The sequence below is a fragment of the Mytilus trossulus genome, chromosome 12 (assembly GCF_036588685.1).
Source record: "Mytilus trossulus isolate FHL-02 chromosome 12, PNRI_Mtr1.1.1.hap1, whole genome shotgun sequence".
Lineage (NCBI taxonomy): Eukaryota > Metazoa > Mollusca > Bivalvia > Mytilida > Mytilidae > Mytilus > Mytilus trossulus.
The window spans coordinates 13,125,700-13,148,901 of NC_086384.1; the positions used below are offsets into that span (position 1 = coordinate 13,125,700).

Genomic DNA, 23,202 nt, shown 5'->3' on the forward strand with positions numbered 1-23,202 from the left:
GCCAAACAAAAACATGGTTGAAGATCATTGAGGATCCAAAATTCCAAAATGTTGTGCAAAATACGACTAAGGTAATTAATGGCTGGGATAAGAAAATCCTTAAATTTTCGAAGATGAAAAGTGTTGTTCTCATCCGACTCGCATCGTCAATTTCTAGATATAAGCTAAAATACGAGGCAGACTAAATTGAGTCTGTGTGTCATATTATTCTAACTCATTCGGATAGATACGTTCAGTGTTGTCACCAATTGACTGGATCATATCATCATGACAAGAGCGTAAAGTTAACGGATAGAGCTCGCTTTCTTCATTCCAAAGAATTGCCTGTATGCTATTCCCTTATAAGATTATAGGAGCACTACTGGTTTGCATAAAAATGTTGTTTATTTGTTGATATACACGTCCTCTAAACGTAAAACATATATTGTCAATAAAAAAATCAAGCATACTCATCAAAATAGTTTCCGAGAATTTTTTGTTTGAATCCCCTCTCTTAGAAAATATACGTGTTTCTAAGTTAGGTACTCTTGTCTTTTTGTTTTAAACAATCAGGACCAATTCTTTCAATTCAGTGGGGAATACCAGTATAAAGGGGAGAAATGTCTAAGAGAAAATATACTGGCAATGGAATTTTGTAGTATCAGCATCATATTCTTAAATTGAAGTTCCACTGGGCCGCCTTGAATGCTGATACAGTTGAAGTTAATAATTTAAAAAGGGGTTTTATAGTGTGCTTCGACATCTCTGCAATTTAACGTTGTTTGTAAGATAACGTGTGTAAAATAGGTAAACTTACAGTTCAGATATCCAGTTTTCATTTTTGGTTGAAATCCAAAAGACAATAGCACAGACCTATCAGTATTAAGAATTTATATGAAAAAGGGAGGACAGAGACTTAGCATTTGATAAATCCCAATCTCTTGTATTCTTTATTAATATTAAAAACTAGCGAGTGGACTTCATGAGCATAACTCCGGCTAATGTGTTAAGCATGAACTCACTACCAGTCAGGTGGACCTGAGGTCACATTCATGTTTTCTTTTATTGTCAAGTATGTAATGTATTCACTGTATTTTCCTTTTTAGTGTCTTGATGATATTTTTACTTCGTTTGACTGGGGGTTTGTTCTACTATTACTAACATTAATGTCTTTCCGTTCTACTTTTCTTTCTTATTTGATTTATTTCTACTACTTTAAATTATATTGTTCGCAAACAATATTACACTCTTGTCACATATAATAAATGCATGCTATTAAAGATATTTATTTTGTTACAAATATTCATCGTACAATAAATAATAACATGAAAAACAAATTCGTGTGTCGGTTTATAAAATTGATTCAACTGACAAATTATATACATATAATATATTAATGAACAGAAATATTGCAAAATTCTTCGATACAGAGTTATTTTAACTTCTTCAGGTAAGGTAAACAAATCATTGTCTCTCAAAGTCTACCTTTGTCTCAATGTTTGCAAAAAAGTACACTATGTAACGTATTTAACACATTTGTAAAAGTGTATGGTGATGTTTATATTATATTCGAACAAGTATATTTTCAGGTGGCACGGTATTATTTCCCGGCCCATTAGGGATAATGATAGCCTTTTTAGGATTTTCACCACTTTCTAGCACTGCAAAAAATATCTACATACACAGTCAACTGAAGTAATTTCATTATAATTATCCGAAATAAATTTAAATAAGTATCATGACTGTTTATCTTTTTTGCATTTAAAAAAATCTAAGGTCACTAGTGCTTTTAGATCTTTTATCATGCAGTGAATACAAAAATTAAAAACAAATCTCAAAAATTCATTTTCAACTGTATGTAAAATTATTTCATATTTTTCTACACCTGATTCATCCCTCAGTTTTGGTAAGTATGTTCAGTTGATACTGCATTTTTAGTCCAATAATACTGTTCAGATCATTGACCTAAGTAGGGTATACAAAAGACCAACCTAAAATCTGTAATGCAAATACTACCGTGCTACCTTCAGTGTCCATTATAAAAACAATTTTTTCCATTTTACATTTACAGATTAGTTGTTGAAGAAAGGACATACAGTAAAATGCAAATATTCCGATTAAATCTTATTTTCAAATATGCTATTCCTCCACTATTTCAAATGAATATTTATTTATAAACTTTCTTTAAATATGTTTTGTTTCTTTATCTTTTCTTCAAAAGAACATGCGTATAACATTTTTTTTTTTTTAATTTTTTTTTTCAAAATTATTTTGGGTGTTTTACTCGTTACTTGACCTTCTAGTTGTTGAAACCAACTAAAATTGTAGAAAAGATGTCGTCAGTTGTTTGGTTGGTTGATAGTTTCATGAAGGTACACATAAATGAGTATAAGAGAGACATTTATGTAAGCTTCATTCTATATTTTTTTCTGCCATTGTGTAATCAACACATTACTACCATTCTTAAAACAATGTACATTACAAATTATTTATATTTAAAGCTGATCAAAATTGTTTGTCACCTCTTTAGCACTACCAGTAAACGGGTTAAGATATATAATAACCTAATCACCATATTAAATCATTCCAAAGAAACAACATTGGAATTATTTATAAACGCACTTGTTCTGACTGTCATACCAATTAAACTGCTTAGACAATGTTAACTTAAAGTAAATGGTGTATAAGTTGAAACACATGAGGGTAATCCCTTGTTTGCGCAAACTAAACGCAAAATCATTGTACATCTGGATTGGTTTAACACAAATATATAGAGATAAGAAAATACATAAGTACAACTAAATGGATGTAAAACACAATTCCAAACTTAATCCAAATAATGTTTAAAACGAGGTTTATTTGATGGAAACAATTGTTATGGAGAGATTGGTAATGCTAAGAATAAAATAACATTTTAAACAAATTCATCAAATGAATATTCGTATTTCAAGCTTGTCCTGAAGTACTATTGAAGTACTATTGTTCCGGGTAAATGGTAACCAGGCTGACACGAAACAACAATCAACAAAGAAGGTTTCTACATTTTTTTTCTTTCTCTCTATTGTTTTATCAAAAAAATGTTTAAAAAAAATGTAGTTGCAATTGACGCGGGATGTATTGAAAATATCAAGGAATGAGCACGAAAATTATAAAACAAAAATCGATTCAATCTAATAGAATTTTCACAAAAACAACACTTTACATATAATGGTTGAACAAACTATAATAGTACAGTGCATATATTTTGTTTCACATGATGTTTAACAAATAAGGACACTTGCGCTTTCGTTGATTGATGATAGTGAAATGATTTACTACAATGACATGAATCAAATATTTCCATAATAAACAACGTATGTCAAAATTGATATCGCTATGAAAACGTAATGAGTTATCATTTAGGGGTTCGTTTTGCTCAGTCTCAATTTTGGCGTTGTTGGTTCTTGCTCATTTGAATTTGAATGATGTTACGTAAAATGAACGATTTGATCAAACGAACCATCCCTAATATCCCTTTAATATCACTAATATATACATGTGCTTCTCACATGAGACGTTATAACGGCAGTTGCATTTTGATTCAGTGAAACCCATTTTGAATTGATAATATTACATTTCAAAACAAACATAAGTACATGGTAGCAGTCTGTTTTGCTTTGAACGTATACCTTGTATTCATTATTATTGTTCCGATACTGAAATTATCATTGCTGCATATTTATCAATAACACACTTTCATGCAATGCTTTCTTAATACTGGATCGTCGTTGAGCCACGGAGGCCCTGTCTCATGTAATATGTCATATACTTGAAAAGATGTGACCAGGCGAGTTGTACCTCTTCTGACCATATATCCTCCAGATGTGGCTGTATAGCGTAGAGAAACTGTTGTCCTACCATCTAGAATAGAAACAAAAGGAATTCAAAGGTAATATATCCTATATTTTGCAGCAACAAACCCCTGTATGTATATGAAACAAACATAATTTACTTGATGCATTTATTTTATAAGGGAAATATGAAGATTCGTTCACTCAAGAAAAATCATATTTCACGAGGGCATCGCATGAGGGTAATATGACTTTTCGAGGGTGAACAAATCGTCATATCTCACGAAGCCAAGGGAAAAAAAATTGAGAAAGGAAATGGGGTATGTGTCATCGCGACAACATCCCGACCATAGAGCAGAAAACAGCCGAAGGCCACCAATGGGTCTTACGTTTTATTTCACTGCCTATACTTGTGTTACTTCCGATTATAAAATTTACATAATTGTTCCTTATTCGTTTTGTGTTATAACGAAAGACAACATACACAATAATAATCAGAACCGATATAAAGTTGATTAATTATTTATTCTTTTCTATTTGTTTGTAGATTGGAAATAATTTTTGAAATAAAACCTTTCAAAATATTTTATTGAAACATAAGAATAAGAAGGCAATGTTCAGAGGGGAATATGAAGTTTTGTTCGACGTGACGTGTGAAAGTTTCAACCAATCACAATTTGATTTTGCTATCAAATACAACATGCCGTTCCTGAGGGAGATATGAAGTTTTTTTTTTACCCAGGAATATACATGTTTCAAGAGGGTTCTGCCCGAGGGAAATATAATTTTCGAGGGCGAACAAATCTTCATATTTCACGATGCCAAGGGAAATGAATGCTTTATTCAACTGCCTAATTTTTGTATACTTTCTGAACTTCAAATATTAGTTTGCATACTGGCATTTTTCTTATCCGTTTGTTTTATTAATTAACACGACATACAAATTGATAAACGTCTGAAATAAATTTGAACACGAAAATGATATTTGCTAAAGCTATTTAGAAAATAAGAAGTTTAAGACGTTATTTTGATAAACAGCGCGTAACGTCGCATGAGTTAGTCCCAACATTTCAATGGGGAATACGATACTCAGAAGTGAATATGAAGCTTTGTTCTATGTCACGTGTAAAAGTTTCAACCAATCAAATGTTGATTTCGCTATCAAAATAAACATGCAGTGGAATAATAAAATTTATAACGTGTTTGTTTAGATATAACTATTATCAGACCAAACTAACAATTAAAATCATATCAATCAAGTAGAAGTCAAACTTTTCTCATATTTGATTAACTCAAGTATTTGAAATTCAATAAGACTATCAAACAAGTGAGAGGTTTAGCTAGCTAGGAAACCAGATTTAAATCAGTATTGTTCCATAAGGAAGTGCTTGCACAAAGTTAGGAATATGACAATTGTTTTACATTCAGTCGATGTGTTTGAGGTTTTGAATTTGTCATTTTATAAAGGACTTTTCGTTTTGAATTTCCATTTGAGTTAGATTTTATTTTTTCTGACATCGTTTTCTTATCTCTAGGATGTGATTTACGACAAAACAAAGGTCTGCTTTTCATGTTCAATAGTGTATTGTATTTGACAAATATTTGTACTTTTTCAATAAATATATAGAAGATTTGAAAAAAATTATATTTCGAATAATAACAATAAAAACCTCATCCCTATGAAATCAGTTGCATTGTAATAATGTTTTTTTACTGTTGCCTTTATTTTTCCAGATTGTGGTGTAAGCAAATAAATACTTGTTTTTTGCATCTTCTGCACTTTGATAAAAAAAAAAAAATTAACACCCTCTTTTTATTATGCAAAACAAAGATAAATGTCATGAAATGTACTTGGCCCTCCTGCATTCGTGTTTCCTTAGCATACTTAGCTTTCAAATGCTAAAAGACGCCCTTCCAAATTATTGAAATCGTTTAATTTGTATAAACAATAATATATCTGTGTAAATGAACTATATGCATTTTGGTTGACGCCCTCGTGGGTTAATCTTATACTTTAAATATGAATGAATGCGTTTCATGATAATAATGTAAACACACATTTTATTTTATCGTGTCGCGTTTGATCAAATCAAGGGGTTTGGACTCATAAACTGATATTTCAATCGAAAATATTTTAAAATAGAAATAGGTATTCTAATGAATACTTTTTCTTCGTTGTTTTGATTTATCCTTAAAGAATAAAGTATCGGGATATTGTTTACGCTATTTGTCTATGCTTAAAAGAACTAAAAAAACTAAGAACTCAAAGATACATAAAAAAAAAGTTCATAAAACAAGGCTAAAATGGAACGCTCGACTATTTACATCATATTCCGGACATAAAAACAGGAACTTGCCGTAGAAGGAAATGGTTAGTTAAGAATGTTTGCTACTGTTTCAAAATAGCAAGCGTCTTAAAAGACAATTATAGATTGAAAGTAAATGAATAACAAAATTTTAAAACAAAAAAAGGAAAAAGTATGGGTCCGTTTGTTGGGTTTTTTTATAGAAATATTCATGGAAGCCGTATAATTGTTGGAAATGAACACACGGCCTGGGCCTTGATACTCGAATTTCCCTCTAAGCATTTAAGAGGGATAAAATCAACGTTGCAGGTCATATGTAAATTGATAACAAATATATGGCTTGCATGAATATTTCGATTCTCAAAAGGAAAAATACGGTTATTAAAAACCCAAAACGAGGGTGTGTATGCCGTATGTGTGTCTGTTCCTTTTTATTCCCTATTAGATAAAGCTAAAACAATCTAATAAACATGTAGCTTGAATGTCTTATTTCGTAAATAACTGCTAGAAAACATATGTTTAACTCTTTTAATTCTCAAACCCAAGATTCACAATATTATTCTCGTAAGCAACCGTCAAATCCAAAGTTGACATTTCGTAATTAAGAACTCGCTGAAATCAGTTTATATGCAAATAATGCAATACAATAGAATATAAAACAAACTCTACCTCAAAAATCCATTTTAAAACAATATAAAAAGAATTACGATGGTTTACATAACGTAAAAATCTTCAGGTTTAGCGTTTACATGTGCATGATGTTTTGTTTTGAAATGATTTAAATGTGCCAAAAGCATGAATGGACTTTTGCGGCATTGTATTTAATCTTAATTTTGTATGATTCTCCAAGCTCCTGTACATTAATTCTTTTTGTTACGCATCTGAATAAGGACAGAAGTTATGTAGTTATGTAGTCTTTTTTAAACTACAATTTTTAAATAATAAAATCGGCAAAGCGTTTACAAATAGGTTCCGATGCATGTGGATTTAGTTGGGAGGTATACCGTTACATCCATTATTATGTATATCGCTAAGTAAAAATGTATCAAGAATGTTATCACGGTGTTGTTTACAAAGCGAAAGAAGCACGTCATATTAGAATTTTAGATATAAGCCATTATGTTGGCGGGAAATTACAAAATAAATATATATTTGCCACTGGACGTTAAGCAACCAACAATCGATCAATCAATCAAAATAAATATAGACAAGAAAGAGAACATTATCATACCTGTTTTTATATTGTGATGAACATCCAATCTTGTTGACAATCTTAATATAACAGGATTAGTATCTATGTCTATGAAGTAGACCAAATATATCGTTTTCTTAATTAAAAAAAACTTATGTATGTATATCAATCATTACATACTAGTAGATATGTTTTAAATTAAAGTCTAATGATCAGAAGACAGGTGCGTCATCGAAATTAAGTACACGATTTCATCAAAATCTACGGTTTCTTACAATGTAAACTATATGATATCCATGATATGGCCTAAATTAGATTAAATAGCAGGTGTTTAGTATATATAAATTATATTGGTAATTAGTGTATATTGAAAGACACAGATTGAACAGGTTGAATATTCGTTGAGGTAGACAAATCGAGATGTACTTTATATCAGTAGCAGACAAATCCATTATTATCTTATATTCCCAATGTTAGAAAACACAGTAACAGGGGAATTTCTTAAAACAAATTAAAACAAAAATGAAAAGTATATAGACGTATTAGATCATCCAAAGACAAACCCTACTGGTATAGAAATCATGGCGTTAACTAAAACAGTTTGACAATGGTAAATCAATGCATGCGAAATTGTCTATATGTCCTTTCATAGCTGACTATGTAGTATTGGCTTTGCTGATTGTTGAAGGCTGTACGATGACCAATAGTGGTTAATTTCTGTGCTTTTTTTCTATTGTAGAGAGAAGTCTCATTGGCAATAATACCATATCTTTTTTCTTATATCTAAGCATGACTATGTTCATTGGTAAGTCAAGGGGTGTTTATTCTATAAGAACGGCTAGTTTAACACAGTATATAAAGTACCATGGATGTTGCTACTAGAACAGAAACTGGTGACTATGGGTAATGATTTAGCTTTCTGTCGGTCTATTTAGGAATTACATGTTGCTCAATCTAAGGTAATATTAATTAGATAGTAAAATTGAGAATGGAAATGGGGAATGTGTCAAAGAGACAACAACCGACCAAATAAAAAAACAACAACAGAAGGTCACCAACAGGTCTTCAATGTAGCGAGAAATTCCCGCACCCGGAGGCGTCTTTCAGCTGGCCCCTAAACAAATATATACTAGTTCAGTGATAATGAACGCCATACTGATTTCCAAATTGTACACAAGACACTAAAATTAAAATAATACAAGACTAACAAAGGCCAGAGGCTCCTGACTTGGGACAGGCGCAAAAATGCGGCGGGGTTAAACATGTTTGTGAGATCTCAACCCTCCCCCTATACCTCTAACCAATGTAGAAAAGTAAAAACATAACAATACGCACATTAAAATTCAGTTCAAGAGAAGTCCGAGGCCTACTTTATTTATATCAGATACATGAATCGTCTTTGTGTTTATTTCGTCTAACATCGAAATTGGGTCCGCAAATTTAAGTATAGTTTAACCTGATAATATTATTCCTATTGTATTTTTCCTATCATTTGTAGGCATTGTAACAAAATTATATTCCGTTATTCATAATTGACAAGACAATTTTACATCGCGTCATGACATCTGATGAGTAGCTGCAAATTTTAGTGAGTGAGGCGTAAATTGTGATTTTAATTTGAATATTCCTGAAGCCCCTGCTTGTTTAAAATTTTACAGATGTTTTATGTTTGGCAACATTACTCATTACAATAAACAACTGCCAAAATGATGATCCTAATTACACATTAGGCTCTTATATATCTGTTTACAGATGAATTTATATTTATTTTGCCCGATTATCCTAGTTTTGTCTCAGATAACATACCGTAATTATACACTAATGAACCTACCTCTATAAATTCTTCGTTTACATTGTAATTAAGGTGTCGTTGGCCTAGATTGGTCATTAATTCTTTGAATTTATCAGGTGTATCTAAACGTGATACACATTTATCGACAGTTCCCATTACACGTAAAGCATGTGATCGTAATATTGCACTTTGTTCCATATCTTTTTTGCTGAGCTGTTGAAAAGGAAGGAATGCATCTTGTACTTCTGGGTGGCTATCAAATAATCTGAAAAAGAGAATCGATTTTTTTATGATTTATGAAATGATTTATACATACAAAATCTAGACGATACTATATTAATTTTGTTCTAAAAAGCAAAACTGTGTTCCTGCCTTATATCACAATACAGTTTAGTAAATAAAGGCAACAGTAGTATACCGCTGTTCGAAATTCATTAATTTAGATTTGTTCATAGTTGAGGGCCGTTCAGTGTTATTTAATAAAATTCTCAAACGTACAGATAAGTCTCTGGTGAGAAGATGTATCATTGGCAATTATACCACATCTTATAATTATAATATGTATGGCATTGTTAACGTTTTCCGAAAAGTGAACCTTTAATTGGCGGGAAGCAACCTTATATGATAGATATCACCTGCGTCAGTACATATGATGTCAATTTTAGTGACTTTTGAAACAACACTACTAATTTGTCTGTCACATAAAGTAAATGTCAAGAGTATATATAGTTTATTCAATATCAACTTATTAACTAGAAACTCCTCTGCAAAAGTTTTACTGGAAACATAATGACTTAAATAATGAGTTTATCAAGTAAGTCCAATTAATGCAAGACAATATAATTCATTGAGTATTCTTTTACAAAAATATCCAACTTTTAAAAATCAAATGATATGTTTTACCATGTTACTCACACTACATTAACGTTTTACATCAAATTTTAAGCACTAAATAAAAACGAAGAACATGTAATTCTTGTGAGGTCGTTGTAGCAGGATATAGATTATACATTCATTTTTCAAATGTGGACATAGATCACTATAATGTTCACCTGGCGATGTTTTAGACATTTTCATGGTACATTAAGTTTTTGAGAGAAAAAAAAAATTGTTTACTAATTGCTACATCTCTGTTAAGTCTGACATTATCAGAGTAATGCCATTAGAACGGATAAATCGGTATTCTTCACGCATTTTGCTTGTTTAAACAATATGCTCATTCTTCTGGAAGATATTTACTAGTTGTTAATCCATTCGATGTATGTGTTGGCTGTATTTTAGGTTTGATGCTCGATTATCGTCAAGTGTCAAACATAATAATCTCATAAAATTACACAAAGTTGGGCAAGATAATTTGCTCCACATAGAAAAATATTCTAACATCATTTTACACTGCAGTGTGTTTTCATTAGCACACAGAAAGCGTTTTATTTGTCATTATTGGCATATAATAGAATAAAAATGCACCCATTGCAGTTTAGCATTACTCTGAATACTACAAAACATACCATTTATTATAAAAATAACATTGCTAGGGAAGAACATTTAAAAAAGTACTGATCTGGTTACTTATAATGAATCAAAATGTTACATGATAAAAAAGCTCTACCATTTTAAACAGTCACTTAACCATGACAAAAAGGACATATCACATGCAAAGCCTGAGTTGTTCAATGGACTTCGTTGGTTCATTTCTGTGCTATCTTTTTAATTCAAAATTTGTTTGCTTATAATTTAATCAAGTTGCAGTTTTCTGTAGAAAACACATTACTAGAAATCTTAGAAAGAAGCTAGTTAATCAAAGATTCTTCTTAATAATTAACTTCAAGCAATCTTTTATACAATTGTTTATGACGCCAACATTATTTAGTTGACCGTTGTGACAACTTTGAAAAAAATTACCCTAAATATGATCCATTCGAGATTAATAACACTTACAATGCAAAAACAATTTGAATAATAATCAATGACAGCACGATTTATAATAAAAGACGTTGGAAAAACATTAATTTAAGTGAGAAATATAATATAAGCTTATATAGGTCTTTGATATGATGCGAATACGTGAGAGCTTTCATTAATAACATAATAACTAATCAGCATTTTATTGAAAATATATTGACGGGCCTTGATGCTTGATCAACATGTTTTACATATTGTACGACAATCTAATTAGAACATTGTTTTTAAACAACTCAAGTCTTTTTGTACTGTTTGTTCAAACCTAATCGATGTTATTTCTTACTCCCTTTTAAGATACAGATTTAAATGTTCAACTGTGTTTATGTGGGAAGCAAATCTATTAGAGGGATGTCTTATTTGATAAAGAACCACATTTGAATAAAATCACGCATAAAAATACCGTATAGATTGACAAGAGAACGATATTCTTTGTTATTCATGCTGCCTCATCATCGGTTGTGATCTTTTAACAAATTTTCAACATTTAATCATTAGCAATAAGGAAGCAGAAACTGCTCTCCCTTACACTACAATAATTATTACAAAAGACATCTTTAGATTATTGGTTATCGTAATAAGTTCAAGTTTATGTGAGGCGAGTATAGTGGACAGTTGTTATGCCCCACCTACGATAGTAGAGGGGCATTATGTTTTCTGGTCTGTACGTCCGTTCATCCGTCTGTCTGTTCGTTCGTTCGTCAATCTGTCTGTCCGTTCGTTCGACCGTCTGTTCGTCCGTCTGTCCCGCTTCAGGTTAAAGTTTTTGGTCAAGGTAGTTTTTGATGAAGTTGAAGTCCAATCAACTTGAAACTTAGTACACATGTTTATTATGAAATGATCTTTCTAATTTTTAAAGCAAATAAAACTTTTGACCCCCATTTCACAGTTCACTGAACATAGAAAATGAAAGTGCATATTTCAGGTTAAACTTTTTGGTCAAGGTAGTTTTTGATGAAGTTGAAATCCAATCAACTTGAAACTTAGTACACATGTTCCTTATGATATCATCTTTCTAATTCAAAAGCCTACTTATATTTTTTATCCAATTTCATGGTCCATTGCACATGGAAAACGAAAGTGCAAATTGGGTATCCGTGTACTTTGGACACATTCTTGTTTTTCTGTGTTTTTGTTTTTGTTCTTTTCAACTCATAATTTTGTATTCCTCCTATTTTCTAGATGATCTGTGCATTTAATTTCTTCTGATTTCTGATCGTTATGACATGATTAAGAAAACTCGCTCCACATATGTTCGTCGGCTATTCTTATTAATTAAGTTAAAAGAAGCATGTATACTTTTATAAGGGATGCGAATGATTTCAGAAATTTTGAATCAGTGTAATATACCACCCACATCTTTAATCAAGTTAAGGTTTTCTTGTACCTTCGATAGTTGTATATTATCAACAAATTCATATTTCTGTGATTTTCAATATTTTTTAATTACCTTGTCACCAGGATTTAAACTGTGTACGTAAAACGCCAGACGCGTTTTTCATCTACAAAAGAGTCATCAGTGACGCTCGAATCATAAATGATCATGACCCAGTAATTTTTACTTCTAGAAATTATTTTTTTCCACTTATCTTAATAAACTTTGAAGATTACTCCTGTAATATGCACTTTAAATATCTAGTTTGTTAACAATACGGTTCAATATTATTCGTATATACAGGTATACTAACTGCAGTCTAATGTTTTCAAGTTTACGTTATTTAATACGTTAACAGTACTAGAGAACCCGTTGTATTATTACACTCTAAATCTGAAAATGACAATTTGTTATTTGTTCGATGTTCGTAAATATACATGTATTAACTAAAGTCACTCCGTGATATGATTAAAGTGTCACGAACAAATAGAAATCTAGACTGTGTTATCTGGATCAGCTTGATTATTCTTTGAAATCTAGATTTAAAGCAATAAATGTTTCAAAAAATTTAATCAAAGAAAAACAAATTATCTTACGAATGAAATGACTGTTGTATTAGAAACTCAGCCAATGTATTTTTAAGATTGCATAGAGTAATTATTGTAAAGTGCAAACATTATGTTCACTTCAATAAAATGAAATGCAAATGTTTAAAAGTTGTCGACAATCCTCAAAATCTATAAACGAAAGGCAAAAGATACTTAACAAAGTCGAAAACAAACTGACAATGTCATGTAAAACAAACTGACAATGTCATGTAAAACAAAAAAAGAAAAAAAACGACAGATAGACAAAACAGTAGAGATAACAAACCATAGAGAGCCACACCTGCCACCCAAAAAACACGAGGTGATAAAAAAAAAAGGTAAACAGAACCTTAATCATAAGGGCGGTCGCCGTTTTAATAATTGTTATAAATATTCAAATAAACTGTTAAAGGCTTATCAAATTCTCACCCAATATTGAACCGTAAACAGAAATAAAACTATTCTGGTATATCCCGAACTTCAAATAATCAAATGTTTGAACACTGACAATACATTTATTATCAGTCTGTTGATTTTATTTCCTAATCTTTTCAATCAAACAACCAACAAGAGTCACGTTATGTTTGTCATAGATGCCCATTTGGGAACCTTTTTGATTGGTAGGCTGCATATACCAATGTCCGTAATTAGCATCATGGGTTGAATATATCATCACAACCTTCATATAACTACCGTCGAAGTCCGATTAGGGTAACAGTACTCGATAGACCATAACATCATTACAATCCCAGTGTAAATATGACAGTTTGCAATACTATTATTAAGACTCTACAGGGAGTTATAATGATTAACAAAATATGTTTTGTAATTCTTTGAAATCTAGGTTAAATCAAAAAAGATTTCACAGAAATTGGTCAACAAAAAAATATATCTTGCGAACAAATCACTGTGTAAAATTTCAAGAAGAATTTTAATTGAAAGGACTGTATATAGGGAATTAATGTGAATTGAATAATTATTGAAGGCTACACGTTTTTATTCACAACAACAAAATGCAATATTTAAGCCAGCTACAACTATTTTAATTCATCATTGTAGCAAAAACAAATTCAAACTTTGTATTGACATAAGAAGTTGTGGTATGAGTGCCAATGAGACATATCTCCATTCAAGTCACAATTTGTACAAGGTAAACCATTAAATAAGCACGGCTGTCACTACAGAACCTTGGCTCACAAATAATTGCAAGCTATAAAGGGCCAGAACCATGACTAGTGTAAAACATGTCAAACATGAAAAACAATGATATATATGTCAATTAAAAGAAAAACGAAAAAACATCAATATCAATAAAAGAGGGACGAAAGACACCAAAGGGACAGGCAAACTCGTAAATCTAAAACAAACTGACAACGCCATGGCTAAAAATGAAAAAGACAAACAGAAAAACAACAGTACACATGACACAACACAGAAAACCAAAGAATAAACAACACGAACCCCACCAAAAACTAGGGGTGGTCTCAGGTGCTCCGGAAGGGTAAGCAGATCCTGCTCCACAATAATTGTTGCATTCGGTTGTATCGATTTTTTTCGATTGGTCTTTTGCTTGGGCGAGGAAGCGGGTTTATTTATTTTCTTTTTCTTTGTTCACACGTTTTCCTATATAAACAATATCGCTTTATCATATCGAAAACAACTGCAGTTTTATTGTTCCAACACAAGTTCAACTAGTCTTTTATTTCATAGTAGCTTTTTTCTCTCATATAGAATTATAGTAACAAATGCATCTGTTAATATTATTCTCAAATCGTTAAAATAAAACAGGCAATATGTTCACGTAATGTTTTTGTTTGTAAAGAAGCCAAGTTGTGTACCTTTGCATTTTTAAAATGTATATTATTATTGGAAGCGTGCAATCAGGAATGATTATAATTAGCGTCATGAATTTAGTATGTCATCACTTTAGTTATTTCGTAGTCTGAAACCGTAATAGATAAAGCATTATATTATTATGCCCAAAGAAAGAATATGACAGTTTACATCAGCGCTGTTGTTTTGTTCCAATAAATATATTTTATAAATCAATCCGTGATATGAATTAAGCTGTACAGAAAATAGCAACCTAAATGTCTAATCTTGATCGAAAAAATATGTTTTGATCATTCTGCGAATCTAGTTTGAGGAAAAACATATTTCATAGAAATTGGTCAACGGAAAACAAATTATCTGGCAAAACAAATAACTATATTATTAGAAACTCTCCACATGCAATGTTAAATAAGAAAATCGTAGGGATTGAACAACTTTGAACTGATGAATTATTGGAGATGTCATGTAGATTTTTCTAAAATGAACATGCGCTTTTAAGGTCATGTGATGAATTTAAATTATCTTTGTTTTTATTTCTATATTCATTAATCAATTGTAGAATGATTCAAGTACGAATTGAAACCAATGAAGATTTGCGATAACACATAAATACATGTAGTACTTTTAAACACAACTGTGTAAACACTGTCATCAACTGATTTCATCTTATGCAAAGATGAAAGTTATTAATGTTAAGGTGAATAAGGATATTTGTTTTCTATTTCTGCGATTCCTTTTATTTGTTTACGATAAAAAAAAAATACCATAAGGTGTGTTTTTACATGAAAACGTTTCTAACTTGACTTTAAGGCAATGAGGTAGGGAAAATGAGAAAAATCTGACAAAATAATTTAAATAGTTTTAATACAGCGATTTATATATGATAAATCATTTTAAACAAGCCTATAATACTTTACAAAGGAGTAGGTTCAGTAAGACCCCTTTTTGGACCCAAAATATAGCAGTGTTAGAAGATTGTATAAATGCAATCTTTAAGTTATATTTTGGAAAGTAAAATGCTTCTGCTACATAAATATGAGCTGTTTTGACAATACACTGCACAAATATCGCGTTCTAGAATCATTTAGTCATGCTAAACTACTGATTTTGCATTTTGGTTAATTTTTAGACGGTTTCCGTCTAAAATGTAAGTGGCCGCATTCGTGTTTATACATAATATTGAAATGTAAGTTGTATTTGATGATAATACAAAACATAAATTAAGGTTTAGGATGAACACGAATGCGGCAACTTTCCTGATTGACAATAACTATCTGAAAAGAGGCGTTTTTTGGCATATTTAATAAATTTGTCATATCTAAGCTTGAATCAGAGAGTTTGTAATGACTAAATCAGTTAAAATCTTTCACATAAACTAATCGCATCGATTGAAATAGTTCAAAAACTTTCTTTAAATGAACCTGCAATTTGAGGCCAAAATCGGCCCTTACCGGACCTACCCCTTTTCATGCATGTCTGTCAATTTTCACATTTAATTCTTATTCGGGTGCTCTTCTGAGAAAACTGACACTTATGTCATTTTGTGTCTGTAAACCTAACCAAAGATTATATCAGTATAAAAAAAAAGTTATTTCTTTAAACGCACCCTTTTACATGAAACTTATCTTTGTTCTAGTGTTTTTTAACGTTATAATATTCACTTTGTTTTATAACAGATATCGTTTGATTCATTTAACTTCTACTAGCGATACCTAACAGATTTATGAGTACCCTAAGTGCATCAGTTTAGAATACGTGTTGTGCTCGGTGGTACGGTTGTTATAAAACTACATCTTTAAACACTATCTTATACATTTGTCATATTATATAACACTTTATAAATCATTCATCATCTTAAACAAAAAATAGTATAAAAGGATGTTGTATTAACGTTATCAAATATATCGATAACATAATCGAGATCACTTAGTTTGATGACAATTTTGATGATATTTCCTGATTTGAAAAGATAAAAAGATAATCGCGAAGATTGACAGACGAACAGTATATGCATATGATTGTATATATCAGGTTTTTGAAACTTTTTACATGTTTTGTAATGTACATTAGGTTTGTTTGTAATACATATTGATGAACCTATTTTAAACTTCAATACAAAGAAATAATAAGTTAGGAAACATATTAGAACCTTCTCATTTGCAAGCATAGTTCGAGTGATAGTCTAAGCTTACAGGGCTATTACTTTAAATAGATATTTTTTTTTTTTTAAATGGACAATTTCGAACTTTGTACAAATACTAATGTTGAGAAGTTCGCGTTTTACTATGAAGAGGTATTATATATCACTTTAAACTGCAATTATATATTCTAATGCAATGACAACTAGTCTTATATTATATGTTAACTTTTTTTTCTGATAGCAAATGATGATAATACATTCATCTGTTGATATTATTCTCTTGTCGTTTAAATCAAACAGGCAACATGTTCACGTAATGTATTCGTTTTTAAAGAAGCCAAGTTGTGAACCTTTGCATTTTTAAAATGTATATTATTATTGGAAGCGTACAATTAGGAATGATCGTAATTGGCGTCATGAATTTAATTTGCCAACACTTTAGTTCACTTTAGTTTCTTTTTTTCTCTCAATGTCTGAAAATGTTAACAGTACTAGATAAACCATAACACAATTGAATATGACAGTTTGCATCACTGTTATTGTTTTGTAACAATAAATAGATTTTATAAATTGATCCATGATATGAATTAAGCTGTTCAGAAAATAGCAACCTTAAAGTCTAACCTTGATCGGAAAAATATGTCTTGATTATTCTTTGAATCCAGTTTACAGAAAAACATATTTCTTAGAAATTGGTCAACGGAAAACAAATTATCTGGCAAAACAAATAACATAATTATTAGAAACTTTCCACATGTAATGTTAAATCAGACAAACGTACAGATTGAATAATTGTTTATAAATTATTGGAGGTGTCTTGTTGATTTTTTCTGATAGAATAAAATGCGCTTTTTTGGGTCAGGTTATAAATTTAAATTATTTTTATTTTTATATTTCTATATGCATTAATCAATCGTAGAAGGATCCAAGAACAAAACAAATGAAGAGTTGCGATAACACATAAAAGTTCTTTTTAACACAACTGTGTACACACTGTTCATTAACAGATCACAGCTTATGTAATAGAAAGTTATTAATGTTAAGGGAAATAGGGATATTTGTTTTCTATTTCTGCAACTCCTTGTATTTGTTTACGATAAAAACAGATCATTCAGTGTGTGTTTTAAACGAAAACGTGTCTAACTTGACTTCAAGGCAATGCCGTAGGGAAAATTACAACAACCTGACAAAAGAATTAAAATTATTTTATAAACAGCCATTTATATATGACATATTATCTTTTTCAAACTAACCTATCATACTTTACTAATTTTCCTGTATGTTTGTCAATTTTCACATTTGTCCCTAACAATAATGATATAAGTTTAAAGATACATAAATGTAATTTGAATATTTAAATGTGATTTAAGTAGATTTAAGTCAATTATGTCTACTATTTGAGATCATTATCAGGAAAACAGAGGCACAGGCAAACTCTATTTAAACTCATTGATAGAAATTGGAAGGTATTTATATCATTTTCACCTATAGTGGAAGTTGTTCGATTGTTTATCAAAACGATGTTTTTATTTTATTTTTTTTTTAGGTGAGAGGTGAGTCGCTTACAAGTTGTCGGTTTTACTAAATTAAGGTTTTTCATATCGATGATAAAAAAAAAAAACAGTAAATATCAATCATTTCAAAAAGCCTGATGAAAATTTGAACCAGCCATTTTAGCTAAGCAGAAAAAAAAGTACAGGCATTATTCGACTGGACGACAATGTGGAGGGATCTTTATAGCACTGACAGGAGTTTTGACTGGAATTAAAGTTTGAAAATCCATTTTCCCGGAAGTTTTCTGCAAACGTGCGAAATAATTCGTATGATCTAATGAAAAGAATGGCACTTATGTCATTATGTGTCTGTAAAACTCGACCAAAGAGTTTTCCAGTATAAAAATACAGTTATTTCTTTGAACACACCCTTTTACATGAAACTAAACTTTGTTCTGATGTTTATGAACTTAGACGTAATAATATTCACTTTGTTTTAAAACAGCCATCGTTTGATTTATTATACTTCCACTTGCGATACCAACCATGTTTATATTACCCTAAGTGCATCAGTTAAGAATACATGGTGTGCTCGGTGCTACCGTTGCTATAAAATTATATCTTTTAACACTATCTTAAACATTTGTCATGTTATATAAGATTGTATAGATAATTTATCAATTATAAAAAAAAAGAATAAAATGATGCTGTATTAATATTATCAACGGTATCGATAACGAAATCGAGATCACTTAGTTTGATGAATATGTTAGATGCTTTGAAAAGATAATATCATATTTTGACTGACAAACATTATAAACATCAGGTTTGGAATATTATTTACCTTGAAAAAAATGTTGATTATTCTTATTTGTTAAACCTTTTTATAATATTTATTATTTAAATATATTCCAAAGAAGAAAACATTAATGAACAAAATGTTATACTTCTCATTCGTAAGCACCTTTTTGCGATAGTATAAGCTTTCAGTGTTGTGACTCTTAATTACAAAATAAATTAAATGAATAATTCCAAACACAAAATTTGCTTTTGTATAATACTCTTAAGCGTACAAGTATCATAAAATGTAGGTTAATGTGTTAAGCTGCTTTATGAAACCATATACGAAATGTTTTAAACGTTTTAGGTTTTAGTTGGAAAATCATGTGAAACTGAAGCTAGATATGTGGCCCGAGAACACAGTTATTTCGTAGTGCATTTCTTTTAGACAATAAATTCAAATTGAAAAAATCGCACCTGCTCTTTCTCAAAAATATTTTTACAGTGTAGTGTACTATCAGTGAGACAAATAATATCAAAATTATAGAAACTTCTACCAGCTCTAACTCAAAATATTGACGATTCTGTGTTAAGGGGGTGTAAAATTCAGTTTGACAGCTACAGACGTGATAAAATTTGACCTTTTTGAACTGGACCAAATCACTACTTAACATAAGGATTCAGCACCCAAATTTTATAAACATGTAATTACATCCTCCTACTTAATATTTCATGCATTTAATATCAAGAAATAAATTGGGAAAGTGTCTCAAATAAAACATGCAAGTTATACACTGTTTACACTAGGGACTATATTCGTAGACAACAAAAACAAAGGACGATAACTGTGTCCTTGGACCTAATAGGACAGAAAGACTTGACCAATTTTTATAAAACTTTGCATAACCTAAGCTTAGGCTTATGAGATAAGTTGCCAAGTTTCATGGCCATACGGCAAATATAAGAGAAACTAGGGTCATTTTAATATTGACATTTGGATGTTTGTTTTTGACGTATAAATTAAATATCTTCAACTGTCAAGAATTTGGCCTAAAAATTTGATATTTTTCAAAAATTTGCTTTTTAAATGCTCTTGAATATCAAATATTAAGTACTAAAAGCATCTGAACACTCATTTTATTTATCAGATGTATTGTAATTATTCCAAAGCTAAATTTATATGAGCCTATGTCTGAAAATAGAGCTTTTCTAATTTAGGGACGCCTTATATAAATATGCATTTTTCTCAGCCAATTGGAAGTTTTTGAAGTTTTTTAAGCCTAAATTATTCTTTCATATATATTAAATGTACTTTAAAAGTTACAAAAAGCATATCACATGAGAATAAAATGGTCTTGGGCCATGTAGTACTCGGAATTATGCTGATTCAAGCGGTAGCCCATATTGACATATAAAAATGCACACAGAAGCTATTAGAAATGAAAATGTGTAACTTTTTGCTCATTTCTATGCTAAGGTGTTATTATACAAGAAGTCTAATTGCAAAAGGACTCTTGCATTTAAATTTTTCGAAAGACAATATGGTCTGATGGCCAGTTTTTTCATTTTTCAATGGAAAACTTGCATTTAGTTTTAGTCTCAATATGCATAAATTTGGACCACCTACTATCAAACAGAGAAAAAAAATGGTAGCCTATGAAAGGAGTAAGATAAAATAAAATCAACGGTACCAATTTTGTTGCACCAGATGCGAGTAAGGTGTACTGAATACAGTCAAGTGCTTTTTTTACAGATTTAGTGAAATATTTGTGATGGACTACAGATTTGATGTACAAAGCTCTTCACATTTTACATACATCTATTAGGCCGTTTAACAATGGCCGTGAATACAAAATATTTGCATTTTTTTTCTGTGATAATCTACTTTTCTCTATATCCAGAGTTCACAAATGGTTAATTTAATCATAGAAACACAATTATCAGGAACAAAAAAGCTGTCAGCATGCCTCTAAGGCATACAATGTAATCTGCTTTAAAATGCTGTTTATAGCCGTAGAATGCCAAAATGGCACATTTTGGCATGCCTCAAAACCAGGTTCAACCCACCACTTTTATTCCCCTTTAAAAGTGTCCTGTACCAAGTCAGGAAGATGGCCATTGTTATATCATTGTTCGTTTCTGTGTGTGTTGCATTTTAAGGTTGAGTCGTTTGTGTTTTCTCTTATTTTTGAGATATTGAGATAAGACGTGGCACGGTACTTGTCTATCCCAAATTCATGTATTTGGTTTTCATGTTATATTTGTTATTCTCGTGGTGTTTTGTCTGATGCTTGGTCCGTTTCTGTGTGTGTGTTGCGTTTCGGTGTTGTGTCGTTGTTCTCCTCTTATATTTAATGCGTTTCCCTCGGTTTTGGTTTGTTACCCCAATTTTGTTTTTTGATGTTGATTATATATAATAAGAACATTCTAGACACCAAATCTGAACGGTTACAAGAAAGACACAAAGCAAGCTACAGAGTACTAGACAAAAATGTTAAGCGAATGGTTAGAGCAGACAAAAGAGCTTACATGGAAGACCTTGCTAAACAAGCAGAAGAAGCAGCAGAAAAGGGCGAGCAGGGAAAAATCTTCAAGATCACAAGAGAAATCTGTGGCAAATTTCGTAATACTAATGATGTCTATATAAAAGACAAAAATGGAAGGCTATTGACAACAGAAGACGAGCAAAAAGCCAGATGGACAGAACACTTTAAGGATACTTAACAGGCCACCGCCAGATGACGAAGCGATAGTAATTGAGGCAGTTCAAGACTTGGAAATTAATATCAACCTTCCAGACAAACAGGAAATTATTAAAGTAATAAAATCTTTAAAAAATGGAAAATCACCAGGTCATGACAACTTGATTGCAGAACTTTTCAAAGTCGACCCAGAACTCGCAGCTGAAATTCTCCAATCATTATTTACATCAATATGGGAAGGAAAAATAATACCAGACGATTGGACCAAAGGCATAATAATAAAGCTAGCCAAGAAAGGAGCTCTAAGCGACTGCAACAACTGGCGAGGTATAAATCTATTGTCAATTCCAAGTAAAATCATGGCCAAAATTATTATCCAAAGAATAATAGATGCAATTGATAAACAGCTAAGAGAGGAGCAAGCAGGATTCCGTAAAGGTAGAGGGTGCATCGATCAAATTTTTGCGTTACGCAACATCATCGAACAATGTACAGAATGGCAAAGGCAGCTTTACATCATCTTTGTGGATTTCCAGAAGGCTTTTGACAGTATCAACAGAAAGACCTTGTGGCGAATACTAAGAGCATATGGTATTCCACAGGATATAATTGAACTTATCAAAAGTTCTTACAAAAATTTCACTTGCAGTGTAGGGCATAGTAACATCTGGTTTGAGGTTAAAACAGGTGTTAGGCAAGGATGTGTTATGTCTGCTCTTCTTTTCAATGTCGCCATTGATTGGGTAATGAGAAAAACGACAGAAGTTGCTCCAAGAGGAATAAGATGGAACCTTTCAGCAGCATTAGAAAATCTTGATTTTGCTGATGATCTTGCTCTTTTATCACATACCCACCATCAATTACAAGAGAGACAAACCGCCTTAATACATTTGCCAGTCAAGTTGGACTTAAAATCAGCCTAACGAAAACAGAAGTCATGACCCTAAACATTGATAACCCAGCTCCTATCCTAGTAGATGGAAAAGATCTTCCCATCACAGAAACATGTACATACCTAGGAAGTACAATAAGAAACGATGGAGGTGCAGGAAATGACATTGCGAACAGATTAAACAAAGCCAGAAATATTTTCAGATCATTAAACAATGTATGGAAATCATCACAGTACAGTAAGAAGACCAAACTGAAACTGTACAGGAGTTGTGTTTTATCTACTCTGCTATACGGATCTGAATGCTGGAGGATGACAGAATTAGATCTAAACAAACTGTCA

The 23,202-nt window shown here is 31.1% G+C and overlaps 1 protein-coding gene across 1 annotated transcript in view; it reads right to left on the bottom strand.

The window, feature by feature from the left end:
* Positions 1 to 3,059: 3,059 nt before the first annotated feature.
* LOC134692992 (neuroglobin-like) overlaps positions 3,060 to 23,202 on the bottom strand; it is a 39,719-nt gene continuing 19,576 nt past the window's right edge. Inside the window, exons 2-3 of the mRNA XM_063553661.1 lie at positions 9,139 to 9,364; positions 3,060 to 3,879 (exon numbers count right to left, since the gene is read on the bottom strand). Coding sequence (XP_063409731.1) covers positions 3,730 to 3,879; positions 9,139 to 9,364 — 376 coding nt within the window. The 3' untranslated portion in view covers positions 3,060 to 3,729. The remainder of the gene's footprint in view (positions 3,880 to 9,138; positions 9,365 to 23,202) is intronic.